General features: G+C 46.1%; 1 protein-coding gene and 1 long non-coding RNA gene across 2 annotated transcripts in view; one reads left to right on the top strand and one right to left on the bottom strand.

The window, feature by feature from the left end:
* Positions 1-13,295, bottom strand: part of LOC142290912 (uncharacterized) — a 16,029-nt gene extending 2,734 nt beyond the window's left edge. Inside the window, exons 1-2 of the long non-coding RNA XR_012750399.1 lie at positions 13,269-13,295; positions 10,231-10,274 (exon numbers count right to left, since the gene is read on the bottom strand). This is a non-coding gene — a long non-coding RNA (uncharacterized LOC142290912). The remainder of the gene's footprint in view (positions 1-10,230; positions 10,275-13,268) is intronic.
* RUNX1 (RUNX family transcription factor 1) overlaps positions 12,573-15,000 on the top strand; it is a 150,500-nt gene continuing 148,072 nt past the window's right edge. Inside the window, exon 1 of the mRNA XM_075334994.1 lies at positions 12,573-13,551. Within this exon, the coding sequence (XP_075191109.1) occupies positions 13,282-13,551 (270 nt within the window). The 5' untranslated portion in view covers positions 12,573-13,281. The remainder of the gene's footprint in view (positions 13,552-15,000) is intronic.

Raw genomic sequence — 15,000 nt, forward strand, 5'->3', positions numbered from 1 at the left:
GAAGGAAGGAAGGAAGAAAGGAAGGAAGAATAGATGGATAGATAAATACAGATGAATAAATAAATAGAGCTGGATAGATAAAGATTGAGATAGATCATATAGATCTAGATGAAATGAAGACCAGAGACATATAGATGGACAAGGAGAAATCATACATAGATAGATAGATGGATAGATATAGATAGATATAGGGATAAATAGAGGGATAGATAGAGGGATAGATAGATAGATAGATAGAGGGATAGATAGATAGATAGATAGATAATAGAGGGATAGATAGATAGATAGATAGATAATAGAGGGATAGATAGAGGGATAGATAAAGGGATAAATAGAGGGATAGATAGATAATAGGTAGATAGAGGGATAGATAGCTATAGGGATAAATAGATAGATAGATAGATAGATAGATAGATAGATAGATGGATAGAGGGATAGATAGATAGATAAAGGGATAAATAGAGGGATAGATAGATAGATAATAGGTAGATAGAGGGATAGATAGCTATAGGGATAAATAGATAGATAGATAGATAGATAGATAGATAGATAGATAGATGGATAGAGGGATAGATAGATAGATAGAGGGATAGATAGATAGATAGATAGAGGGATAGATAGCTATAGGGATAAATAGATAGATAGATAGATAGATAGATAGATAGATAGATGGATAGAGGGATAGATAGATAGATAGATAGATAGATAGATAGATAAAGGGATAAATAGAGGGATAGATAGATAGATAGATAGATAGATAGATAGATAGATAGATAGATAGATAGATAGATGGATAGAGGGATAGATAGATAGATAGATAAAGGGATAAATAGAGGGATAGATAGATAATAGGTAGATAGAGGGATAGATAGATAGATGTGTATCAATAGAACAATAGCATTGAGGGCAATCGAAATTAACCCCGTCATTTCCACAAGGCCTTCCATGCTTTAGTTGGGGTCCGCAGTCCGCCCACCACACAGATGGCTCCTTTGTGTAAGTGATGAGTTTACTTTACTGCTTGTGTCCATACAAATTGATTTCTCCCAGGCCAGAGTTCCTGGAGGGATGATCTCTTCTAATGTGACAAATGGAGGCCGTTATTTGGAAACATCTCACTAATAGTGTTATAAGTGACCTCTCCCTGAGCCGTGCCTGTGAGCGTGCCTGTGAGCCGTGCCTGTGAGCCGTGCCTGTGAGCCGTGCCTGTGAGCGTGCCTGTGAGCCGTGCCTGTGAGCCGTGCCTGTGAGCCGTGCCTGTGAGCCGTGCCTGTGAGCCGTGCCTGTGAGCGTGCCTGTGAGCCGTGCCTGTGAGCCGTGCCTGTGTGGTGAGCCGTGCCTGTGAGCCGTGCCTGTGAGCCGTGCCTGTGAGCGTGCCTGTGAGCCGTGCCTGTGAGCCGTGCCTGTGAGCCGTGCCTGTGAGCGTGCCTGTGAGCCGTGCCTGTGTGGTGAGCGTGCCTGTGAGCCCGTGCCTGTGAGCCGTGCCTGTGAGCCGTGCCTGTGTGGTGAGCGTGCCTGTGAGCGTGCCTGTGAGCCGTGCCTGTGAGCGTGCCTGTGAGCGTGCCTGTGAGGCGTGCCTGTGAGCCAGGTACGTGCTGCTGAGCGCCGGAATGCGCTGCCATTAGGCTACTTTCACACATCAGTTTTTTGCCATCAGGTTTAATCCGGAAAAAAACGGGTAAAACGGATCCAGTACCGCATCCGTTTTTTCCCCATAGACTTGCATTGTTACCGGATTGTACCGGATGGCTTTGCGGTGCATCCGTTTTTTTCCGGATGCGGCAAAATAAATAAATGCGGTGGCCGGAGGCAACGTAGCTTGCAACGTTTTTTTGTCCGGGAAAAAAAACGCATCGCGCCGGATCCGGCGCGATACGGCGTGTTTTACAATAGAAGCCTATGGACGCCGGATCCGGCGTAATGCGGTAAAAAACGGATGCGGCCGCCGGATCCGTTTTTGTTAACTGCGCATGCACCAATGTAATTAACAAAACGGATCCAGCCAAAAACCGGACGAAAAGGATGCAAAAACGGATGCAAACCGTATCCACCGGATCCGTTTTTTAACGGATCCGGCATAACGGATCCGTTAAAAAAACGGATCCGGTGGATACGGTTTTCACTTTTTTTTCAGGATCCGTTGGATCAGGAAAAAAAAGGACTGTGCCTGAATACAGAAAACTGATGTGTGAAAGTAGCCTTAGGAAGAAGGTCTGTTGGTGCCCTCTAGTGGTAATGAGCGGTTAGGACACATTTGGTACCACAGTGTGGGGGGGGCTTCTTCGCTTCTCTCCGCTCTCACATATTACTCTTCCTCTGTCAGTGATAATCAATAGGATGGATTATTAGTAGACGATTTATTTGGGGGGGGGGTATATAGTACTCGTTCATTATCGCTCTGTTCTTGTGATTATCTCAGCCTATTGAGCTAAATAAGAAGGTTTATATTGAAAAAGTTGTGTAAGAGTTGGTAGATTTTCGACCAGGAACCTGGGATAGCTGAGTATAACGTCCATGGAACCTATAATATTATTTTCTCCTAACATTCCAAGGATCACAGTAACCAATACCATATGAAGGAAGGTGAGACCCCCATTTAGGACCCCCATATTTCTCTTTGGAGGACCTAACATGAATTTGAATAGGTGCCATGTAATTCTTCGTTACACAGTGGTGGCACTGCAGTAAGTTACTGGTTCCCCTAGGCAATCGCTAAGGTTCCAGGCTGTACTCACCTTACATGGGGGGTCCTTTAATCATATGGGAATGGTGATGTGATCATCCCCTTTAAGGTCTCTATTAAAGAAAGCCATAGGAAGTAGATAGAAGACGAGGGATTTCTCGCATACTCTCTCCTTCTTCCTGGCGATTCCGCTGTCCGTCCGTCTTTCCCACCAGACCACGCGTGTGTGTCGGATTGTTGCCAAATTCCTTATTTAACGTTTACTGGAAATACAGCCCTTTGTGGGCTCCAGAGCCGGAGAAAACAATTCTCTCCCCCGTCACCCTCCTACGATGCCTTCACATGGACTATTTTTATATTTCTACATGAAGGATATTGTGCTGCCAGTCATCTAAGTGTTAACAGTTTAACCCTTTATGGTCTCATGAACTGGAATTGTACAGATAAACTGGTGCTGACTCACTCTACGAGTACGAGACACATAACACATAGCTCAACCCTAACCCTTACACATCTGTCCGCAGTACTGACGGTTTCACCATTGTGGCTTCCCTTGAACCAGGCCAAATATCCAGTTAACAGAGGAGATAAAAACCTCAATTGACTTGCTGTCCTTCCCCTCTGGGTCACATGAAAAAGAAGTCCCCATAACTGCACTTTATTGTGGTAGTCTACCCCAGGTTGGCCCTATCCCTAATAGTGGTAGTATCCGTTCTCCACATGCAACACAACATCATCCACGGGATGGAGAAAAAGGTCCAAAAAGGTCCTTTCCTCCTTTAACAGATTAGAGTAAGGCAGTAACCAGCTATGAAGCCTGAGATTGTTCCCCCTAACTGCACCTTATTGGGGTAGTCTACCCAAGATTAGCCCCATCTCTGATGGTGGTGTGAACCTCACTCAAGTATCCATTGTCCACATACACCACAACATCATCATCCACGGGATGGAGAAAAAGGTCCAAAAAGGTCCTTTCATCTGTAACAAAGTAGAGTAGGGCAGTAACCAGCTATGAAGCCTACGATTGTTCCCCCTAACTGTATCTTGTTGTTGTAGTCTACCCCAGGCTGGCCCCATCCCTAATAGTGGTGTGAACCTTACCCCAGTATCCGTTCTCCACATACAACACAACATCATCCACGGGATGGAGAAGAAAAGGTCCAAAAAGGTCCTTTCCTCCTTTAACAGATTAGAGTGAGGCAGTAACCAGCTATGAAGCCTGAGATTGTTCCCCCTAAATGCACCTTATTAGGGTAGTCTACCCAAGATTAGCCCCATCTCTGATGGTGGTGTGAACCTCACTCAAGTATCCATTGTCCACATACAACACAACATCATCATCCACGGGATGGAGAAAAAGGTCCAAAAATGTCCTTTCCTCCTACAAATTAGAGTAGGACAGTAACCAGCTATGAAGCCTACGATTGTTCCCCCTAACTGCACCTTGTTGTCGTAGTCTACCCGAGGTTGGCCCTATCCCTAATAGTGGTGTGAACCTCACCCCAGTATCCATTCTCCACATTCACCACAATATTAGCATCCACAGGATGGAGAAAAAGTCCAATAAGGTCACTTCCTCTTTTAACAAATTAGAGTAGAACAGTAACCAGCTATGAAGCCTGAGATTGTTCCTATCATCTCTCGAAATTGTATAATAGGAGCTTATTCGTCAACTTTTAGGAAAAAAAGTCTTCCATTAGGAGCATAACCTCTTTCACAGCCTATGCCCCTCCATGTTCTTCCACTATCCTTCACATAAAAACCTTCTGGAAAGTTGCAGAGTGGAGAAACCTGACTTTTCTTCAGAGAAGTCTACTCTCTGGGTCAGATGAAAAAGAACCCCCCTAACTGCACCTTATTATGGTAGGCTACCCGAGGTTGGCCCTATTCCTAATAGTGGTGTGAACTTCATCTCAGTATCCGATCTCCACATACACTACAACGTCACCATCCATGGGATGGAGAAAAGGTCCAAAAAGATCCTTATCTCCTTTAACAAATTAGAGTAGGGCAGTAACCAGCTATGAAGCCTGAGATTGTTCCTATCTTCTCTCGAAATTGTAAAATTGGAGCTTATTGGTCAACTTTTAGGCAATGTCTTCTACTAGGAGCATAACCTCTTTCCCAGTCCATGCCGCTCCGTGTTCTTCCATTCCTCTTCACAGAAAAACCTTATGCACAGTTTCAGAGTGCAGCAACCTGACTCCTCTTCCGAGAGGTCTACCCTTTGGGTCACATGAAAAAGAAGCCCTCCTAACTGCACCTTATTATTGTAGTCTAACCAAGGTTGGCACTATTCCTAATAGTGGTGTGCTCCTCATCCCAGTATCCGTTCTCTACATTCACCACAACATCAGCATCCACGGGATGGAAAAAAAGATCCAAAAAGGTCCTTTCCTACTTTAACAAATTAGAGTATGGAAGTAACCAGCTATGAAGCCTGAGATTGTTCCAATCTTCTCTTGAAATTGTATAATTGAAGTGTTTGGTCAACTTCTAGGTAAGGTCTTATGTTAGGAGCATAACCTCTTTCCTAGTCCATACCCCTTCATGTTCTTCCAGTCCTCTTCACAGACAAAACTTCTGGAAAGTTTCAGAGTGCGGAGACTTGACTTCTCTTCCGAGAGGTCTACTTTTTTTTCTGGGGGGGCTTCTTGGTAGAGTCTGTAAAGCTGATTTCACCCATCCAAAGTAAAAATAAAGACCATAGTGTCCGACGCGGCTACGAATCACCTGACCCAAAGTTGGCAGCATCTTGAATGCCTATTACGCTGTTGTGTTTGTGACCGGATATTATCGTCCGTACTCGAATGCTGGCCTTGTAAAACCCGGCCTTAAAGCTACGCTACCCATCCTATAATGCACATATTATCAGGAGCACCAAAAAGCGTCTGGCGCATGACACCAAGGTCTTCCATTAGGGGCATAACCTCTTTCCCAGTCCATGCCCCTCTCAGTGTTCTTCCATTCCTCTACCACACACAATCCACAGAAAAACCTTCTGGAAGGTTTCAGAGTGTGGAGACTTGACTTCTCTTCCGAGAGGTCTACTCTTTTTCTGGGAGGGGGGCTTCTTGGTAGAGTTGTCAAAGCTGGTTTCACCCGTCAAAGATACAAAGAAAGACCATGATGTCCGAACCGGCTATGAGGCTCCTGACCCAAAGACAGCACGGTCTTAAATGCCTATTTAGGATGTTGAGTTTGGGTCCTGATATCATTGTCCGAACTCGAATGTTGGACTTGTAACACCGGCCTTAGAGCTAGGCTATCCATCCAATCATGCACATATTATCAGGAGCACCAAAAAGTGTCTGGCGCATGACACCAAGGTCTTCCGTTAGGGGCTTAACCTCTTTCACAGTCCATGTCCCTCTCAGTGTTCTTCCATTCCTCTACAACACGCAATCCACAGAAAAACCTTCTGCAATGTTTCAGAATGCGGAGACTTCACTTCTCTTCTGAGAAGTCTACTCTTTTTCTGGGAGGCTTCTTTGTAGAGTTGGCAAGGCTGGTTTCACTCATCCAAATTACAAATAAAGACTATGAAGTCTAAACTGGCTATGAGTCTCCTGACCCAAAGTTGGCAGCATCTTGAATGCCTATTAGGCTGTTGAGTTTGGATTCAGATATCATCAGCTGTACTCAAATGTTGACTTGTAAAACTGGCCTTGAGCTAGACTACCCATCCTGTAATGCACATATTGTGAGGAGCACCAAAACGCGTCTGACGCATGACACCAAGGTCTTCCATTAGAGGCATAACCTCTTTCACAGTCCATGCCCCTCTCACTGTTCTTCTATTCCTCTACAACACACAATCCAGAGAAAAACCTTCTGGAAGGTTTCAAAATGCGGAGACTTCACTTCTCTTCTGAGAAGTTTACTCTTTTTCTGGGCGGCTTCTCGGTAGAGTTGACAAAGCTGGTTTCACCCATCCAAAGTACAAATAAAGACCATGATGTCCGAACCGGCTACGAATTTTCTGACCCAAAGTCGGCAGCTGGTTATACCTGTCCAAAATACGAATAAAGACCATGATGTTCTATGCGGCTACGAGTCTTCTGACCCAAAGTCGGCAAGCTGGTTCCACCTGTCCAAAATATGAATAAAGACCATGATGTCCTAGGCGGCTACGAGTCTTCTGACCCAATGTCGGCTGCTGGTTCCACCTGTCCAAAATATGAATAAAGACCATGATGTCCTAGGCGGCTACGAGTCTTCTGACCCAAAGTCGGCAGCTGGTTCCACCTGTCCAAAATATGAATAAAGACCATGATGAACTATGCAGCTACGAGTCTACTGACCCAAAGTCGGCAGCATCTTGAATGCCTATTAGGCTGTTCAGTTTGTGTCAGGATATCATCGACCGTACTCAAATGTTGGACTTGCGAAACCGGCCTTAGAGAAGGGCTACCCGTCCTATATTGCACATATTATGAGGAGCACCAAAACGCGTCTGCTGCATGACACCACTATTACAAAGGGCACATGATAGGAGGAAGCCCTGGTTTAGATTTGGCACTTGGGTCCAGTTAAGCTGCCTTGGGAGCAGATCTGATCAGATTTGCCATTCATTGTTTTAGGGAAGTCGGGGAATTGCCCTAGTGGAAGCCAATAAGGCAGCCATATTGTCACTGCAACACAAAAAAAAACACTTTCCGTGAGGTTAGGCACTGATATTGACTGACCCAAAGGGCTGGCTTATGGCGCATGCGCGAATCTCGCACTGTGAGAAGCAACGTTTGATGGACCCAGTGGTGGACATATTCATTGTGTTGAGTAGGGGACAGCAGGGCGGTATCAGGTGCTGGATGATCGGGATGTAGGTAGAAGAAGGAAAGATCGGGAAGAGCGGGTAACAAGCCTAATATAAAAATATATATGGCTTCCTTTTGGATTTGGTGGGAAGGAACTCCGAACAGTATAAGTCTTGTCCTCCCTTACGCACAGCCATTGTGCTCTGCCTTGCTGTCACTTTGCACGGCCTCGGGGCCCGCACCCGGTCATTATGTAGGAAACCCCGCAGTGCTTGTTAGAAGTCAATAAGGTTAAGTGCTGTGTACACTTGTGCACTATTAGGAAGGATTATTTATATAAGGAATTTTCGAATGAAACAACAGTAAAACTTGTTCTCCCTCCTGAATGGAGAAGTAAATGTTACACAAATCCAGGAGTCATTCGGGGTCTCGGGTTTCATCCGTGACAGCAAAAGTGTTTTTCTTCTCCATTTTTTCCTACACGCCTGTTCCACTACAATAACATACGTCCCACCAGACCCCCCCACCCCGTCCTGACAGCCTCCTTATTATCAGTCTACATGGAGAAAAAGGGGTGAAATAAGCCCCCCGAGTACAGACACTGGATTGTGTTATAGTAAGGGGGTCACCACTCCTGGGGGCCCCATAGGCATCTCTGCTAGCTAGACGGGTATTCATAGATATATCACCAGACCCCCCCCACCCCGTCCTGACAGCCTCCTTATTATCAGTCTACATGGAGAAAAAGGGGTGAAATAAGCCCCCCGACTACAGACACTGGATTGTGTTATAGTAAGGGGGTCACAACTCCTGGGGGCCCCATAGGCATCTCTGCTACCTAGACGGGTATTCATAGATATATCACCAGACCCCCCCACCCCGTCCTGACATTCTTATTATCAGTCTACATGGAGAAAAAGGGGTGAAATAAGCCCCCCGAGTACAGACACTGGATTGTGATATAGTAAAGGGGTCACCACTCCTGGGGGCCCCATAGGCATCTCTGCTACCTAGACGGGTATTCATAGATATATCACCAGACCCCCCCATCCCGTCCTGACAGCCTTATTATCAGTCTACATGGAGAAAAAGGGGTGAAATAAGCCCCCCGAGTACAGACACTGGATTGTGATATAGTAAAGGGGTCACCACTCCTGGGGGCCCCATAGGCATCTCTGCTACCTAGAGGGGTATTCATAGATATATCACCAGACCCCCCCATCCCGTCCTGACAGCCTCATTATCAGTCTACATGGAGAAAAAGGGGTGAAATAAGCCCCCCGAGTACAGACACTGGATTATGTTATAGTAAGGGGGTCACTCACCACTCCTGGGGGCCCCATAGCCATCTCTGCTACCTAGAGGGGTATTCATAGATATATCACTAGAATAAAATCTACAGGGGTCTTTCATCACTCCTGAGATCCTACGTCAGTGCTGGTGGCCGAGAGCGCTGCTCTGCAGCAATAAGGGGGTGCAGCGCTCAGTTAGGGTCTCAGGATTGTGGGGGTCTCAGGGGTGAAGGCTTTTTTCATTGTATCTCTTCTATGAACAGGATTGGTAATATCTGTGTGTGTGTAGAGGTGCAAAAGTCTCTGATCCCTGATGGGGAACCAAAACATAAGGACGTGCAGAATCGGCCCGGTCACACACAGATTGTGCCAGATACTCTAGCAGATGTCATCTTTGCATTGGTGGCTAAAATCCGGAGAATATCCGTAGCCAAAAATTCAACATCTCTGCATGTAACCGTGAATGGGAAAAAAAATAACATCCAGAGGAAAATTTCTGGTTGCACCGGTTGTGTTATCTCCTGTAAACAGAGGTGTTATCAGTTATTGAACAGGAGGAGGAGGAGGAGGTGAGCTGTGACATCCCCTATTGTGAATGATGTATCCTGTGTTATTTACTATATATAGAGGTGTTATCAGTCATTGTACAGGAGGAGGAGGTGAGCTGTGACATCATCTATTGTGAATGGTGGATACTGAGTAATCTACTGTATATAGAGGTGTTATCAGTTATTGTACAGGAGGAGGTGAGCTGTGCCATAACCTATTGTGATTGGTGGATCCTGAGTTATCTACTGTATATAGAGGTGTTATCAGTTATTGTACAGGAGGGGGAGGTGAGCTGTGACATCATCTATTGTGAATGGTGGATCCTGTGTTATCTGTTGTATATAGAGGTGTTATCAGTCAATGTACAGGAGGAGGAGGAGGTGAGCTGTGACATCCCCTATTGTGAATGAGGGATCCTGTATTATCTACTGTATATAGAGGTGTTATCAGACAATGTACAGGAGGAGAAGGTGAGCTGTGACATCCCCTATTGTGAATGGTGTATCCTGTGTTATCTACTGTATATAGAGGTGTTATCAGTCATTGTACAGGAGGAGGTGAGCTGTGACATCCCCTATTGTGAATGGTGGATCCTGTGTTATCTACTATATATAGAGGTATAATCAGTCATTGTACAGGAGGAGGAGGTGAGCTGTGACATCACCTATTGTGAATGGTGAATCTTTTGTTATCCACTGTATATAAAGGTGTCGCTGACATTGAAATACCGGCTATATTTACGATGAGACGGCCGAAAAGTCTTCATGGAACAGGAAGTGTGAGTCAATATTAGACCTAGAAGCAAGTGTGAAACTTGAAGATCTGTATGGCTTTTTTTATATATATATATTGGTATGGAAAATTAAAAAATACCAGAAATGTTTAAATAATACTTGTAACATATAGTCATGATGTAAACAATAGGTCATGTTCCGATGATGACACATACCCTCTAAGCCCCGACACATCGAGGGTCCAGCGCTTCCTTTTTCTCTGAAAAAAGGGAAGAATTGCACAATCTTCAGAAGAATATAGAAAATAGGCAAATATGAGACCACAGATCTCCTGCACCTAATTTACCTCCAGCTACCATGAAGGGGACTGAGTCCTTACCCTGTATACTAATGTTCTCTATGGATTCCTGTATACCAGTCTATAGTGACGAGATCTGCAGCTGTGAGCAGTGACAGCGCTGAGCTGTGGAGGCGGCAGGAGGAGCGGGGTCCGCAGGGCTGGGGGGAGGCGCCAGAGATGACCACCAGGCCACGGTCACACTGTGTCCTAAGTGCCGACTGCCCACATCCTTTGTTTTCCATCAGTTTGCGGCCCTTGTCTATGCCAATGGCAAAGTGGCATATGGAACGCCCCCTGGCGACCAGGACTAACCCCTGGTCCAACTACAAGTACCAGCATGTCCAGTGAGCACTGTAACGGCTTACAAAGCTTAAAGCAGAAGCAGTGGGACTACAAATATCAGCATGCCCAGAGCTTTATAATAATTTTTACTTCTATAGTGCCCACATATACTGTAGCACTTTACAATTCAGAGTTGACAGATACAGACATTACAGAATAACATAACTCAATAAATAAATAGAGCGAGGGTCCTGCGCCCAAGAGCTTACAATCTATGGGGATAGGGGGCCCGGCAGCAGTGTAAGTGCCTGTGCACACACGGAGTGTCTTTGTCGCGGTGGCTGGTAGCTGCTCTGGGGACCACTCTCATGCCAGCTAGGCTGCAGGGTCTTCTGATACTTGTAGTTCCACAGCTGGTTTACGTGCCCAACAAGGAGAGAAAGAAGCAGCTGTGTGGAACTACAAGTGCCAAGATGCCTTTTAAGAGAAGGAAGTAGCTATATGGAAGATGCCTTTCAATACCAGGGAAGGGAATAATGTGCAGCCTTCAGCAAGCAGAGGTAGTGCAGCCCATGCCAGCAGCAGTCTTCAGCAAGCAGAGGTGGTACAGTCCATGCCAGCAGCAGTCTTCAGCAAGCAGAGATAGTACAGCCCATACCAGCAGCAGTCTTCAGAAAGCAGAGGTAGTACAGCCCATACCAGCAGCAGTCTTCAGCAAGCAGAGGTAGTACAGCCCATGCCAGCAGCAGTCTTCAGCAAGCAGAGATAGTACAGCCCATGCCAGAAGCAGTCTTCAGCAAGCAGAGGTAGTACAGCCCATGCCAGCAGCAGTCTTCAGCAAGCAGAGGTAGTACAGCTCATGCCAGCAGCAGTCTTCAGCAAGCAGAGGTAGTACAGCCCATGCCAGCAGCAGTCTTCAGCAAGCAGAGGTAGTACAGCCCATGCCAGCAGCAGCCTTCAGCAAGCAAAGGTAGTACAGCCCATGCCAGCAGCAGTCTTCAGCAAGCAGAGGTAGTACAGCCCATGCCAGCAGCAGCCTTCAGCAAGCAGAGGTAGTACAGCCCATGCCAGCAGCAGTCTTCAGCAAGCAGAGGTAGTACAGCCCATGCCAGCAGCAGTCTTCAGCAAGCAGAGGTAGTACAGCCCATGCCAGCAGCAGCCTTCAGCAAGCAGAGGTAGTACAGCCCATGCCAGCAGCAGCCTTCAGCAAGCAGAGGTAGTACAGCCCATGCCAGCAGCAGTCTTCAGCAAGCAGAGGTAGTACAGCCCATGCCAGCAGCAGTCTTCAGCAAGCAGAGGTAGTACAGCCCATGCCAGCAGCAGCCTTCAGCAAGCAGAGGTAGTACAGCTCATGCCAGCAGCAGTCTTCAGCAAGCAGAGGTAGTACAGCCCATGCCAGCAGCAGTCTTCAGCAAGCAGAGGTAGTACAGCTCATGCCAGCAGCAGCCTTCAGCAAGCAGAGGTAGTACAGCCCATGCCAGCAGCAGTCTTCAGCAAGCAGAGGTAGTACAGCTCATGCCAGCAGCAGCCTTCAGCAAGCAGAGGTAGTACAGCCCATGCCAGCAGAAGCATTCAGCAAGCAGAGGTAGTACAGCCCATGCCAGCAGCAGCCTTCAGCAAGCAGAGGTAGTACAGCCCATGCCAGCAGCAGCCTTCAGCAAGCAGAGGTAGTACAGCCCATGCCAGCAGAAGCACATGGCACTGCCAGGGGCTCTCCCTACAGAAGCAGCAGCTTCTCCTGTAGGTAAGCCACGCCCCCTCTCTGCTCTGCCATTGGCTAAGACGCACCCACTATGCAAATGAGTCTGGCGGTGACATTCCTCTGGACTGGTTACTGTAAAAGCAAATTCATTTCCAGGATGTCTCATTCATAGAGGCGCAGTGCACGCGCTCCTCTCCTCCTCCTCCTCCTCCTCCTCCGCCTCCTCCTCCTCCTCCTCCACCTCCTCCAGCAGAGCAGACTGGAGAAAAGTCTCAGCCTGAACAACTTCCAGCCACAGATCTCAGCGCAACAACTTGTAACAACTTGCAGAAAGAACTTCCAGCAAAACATCCTCAAGAGTTAACTGAGTCACCACCAAGAAGCAGTCCTCATTGTCTGCTGGGGCTTTTTATATTCTTCTCTGGTGTGTACCCATAAAACCACAGAACAAGCCACAAGGATCAGCCCACAAGCCCATACCACAGCCACAAGAACCAGAAGAAGACCATTGGTTGGCCCTGAAGAAGCTCATCCTCCATCCCTGGAAGCCACCTGAGATACCTCCTCAACCATCTGTCCAGCATGGAAGGGCAGCACCCTGACTGCTGCTGATAGCACCCCTTTTTATGGATTTTGTGGGTGCCTGCTGTAGCTGGTGACCACTGGCTGGGGTGGCACAGGAGAAGGGGTGGTCGCCATCATCATCATCATCCTACAGGGGACAGAAGAGCTGAATGTATCTGGTGTTGTATCGGGACTTTAGAAAGATGACCTGGAAGGCAGCGCTAGGATGCTAGCTCCTGGCCGGGCTGCCCGAGACTAGTGGTGCCTGGTGGTCCCTGTGTGTATTACCCTGGACGGTGCAGGTGGGGGGTCACTGGGGTGCTGTGCTCTGCTGCTCACCCCTTCTTACATTATAAGACACTGACCAGGCTTGTTGTGATGCGTATCCCCGTAGATACCAGCACCAGCCGCCGCTTCACGCCGCCCTCCACCACCCTCAGCCCGGGGAAGATGACGGAGACCTTGCCCCTGAGTGCGCAGGATGGCAGCGCCGCCCTGGTGGGCAAACTGAGGAGCGCAGACCGGAACATGGTGGAGGTCCTGTCCGATCATCCCGGGGAGCTGGTCCGTACAGACAGCCCGAACTTTCTGTGCTCGGTGCTGCCCACACACTGGAGGTGCAACAAGACCCTGCCCATCGCCTTCAAGGTAGGAGCCAAATGCCAAAGGTCTCACCATAGATCTGTCTGTAGATCCATCCATATATCCCTCTATCTATCCATCTATCTATATATCTATCTATCTCTCTATCTATCTATCTATCCATCTATCTATCCATCTATCTATCTATCTATCTATCCCTCTATCTATCTATCTATCTATCCCTCTATCTATCTATCCCTCTATCTATCTATCTATCTATCTATCTATCTATCCCTCTATCTATCTATCCCTCTATCTATCTATCTATCTATCTATCCCTCTATCTATCTATCCCTCTATCTATCTATCCCTCTATCTATCCATCCATATATCCCTCTATCTATCCATCTATCTATATATCCTTCTATCTATCCCTCTATCTATCTATCCCTCTATCTATCTATCTATCTATCTATCCCTCTATCTATGCCTCTATCTATCCCTCTATCTATCCCTCTATCTATCTATCCCTCTATCTATCTATCTATCTATCTATCCCTCTATCCATCTATCTATCCCTCTATCCATCTATCTATCCCTCTATCTATCTATCTATCCCTCTATCTATCTATCTATCTATCTATCTATCTATCTATCCCTCTATCTATCTATCCCTCTATCTCTCTATCTATCCCTCTATCTATCTATCCCTCTATCTATCTATCCCTCTATCTATCCCTCTATCTATCTATCCCTCTATCTATCTATCCCTCTATCTATCTATCCCTCTATCTACCTATCTATCTATCCCTCTATCTATCTATCCCTCTATCTATCTATCCCTCTATCTATCTATCCCTCTATCTATCTATCCCTCTATCTATCTATCTATCTATCTATCTATCTATCTATCCCTCCCTCTATCTATCCCTCTATCTATCCCTCTATCTATCTATCCCTCTATCTATCTATCCCTCTATCTATCTATCTATCTATCTATCCCTCTATCTATCTATCCATCTATCTATCTATCCCTCTATCTATCTATCTATCCCTCTATCTATCTATCCCTCTATCTATCTATCTATCCCTCTATCTATTATCTATCTATCTATCCCTCTATCTATCTATCTATCCCTCTATCTATCTATCCCTCTATCTATTATCTATCTATCTATATATCCCTCTATCTATTATCTATCTATCTATCTATCTATTATCTATCTATCTAGCTAACCCTCTATCTATCTCTCTATCTATCTATTATCTATCTATCTATCTCTCTATCCATCTATCTATCGCTCTATCTATCGCTCTATCTATCTATCCCTCTATCTATCTATCTATCTATCTATCTATCCCTCTATCTATCCCTCTATCTATCTATCTATCCCTCTATCTATCTATCTATCCCTCTATCTATCCCTCTATCTATCTATCCCTCTATCTATCTATCTATCTATCTATCTATCTATCTATCTATCCCTCTATCTATCCCTCTATCTATCTATCCCT

The sequence above is a fragment of the Anomaloglossus baeobatrachus genome, chromosome 2 (assembly GCF_048569485.1).
Source record: "Anomaloglossus baeobatrachus isolate aAnoBae1 chromosome 2, aAnoBae1.hap1, whole genome shotgun sequence".
Lineage (NCBI taxonomy): Eukaryota > Metazoa > Chordata > Amphibia > Anura > Aromobatidae > Anomaloglossus > Anomaloglossus baeobatrachus.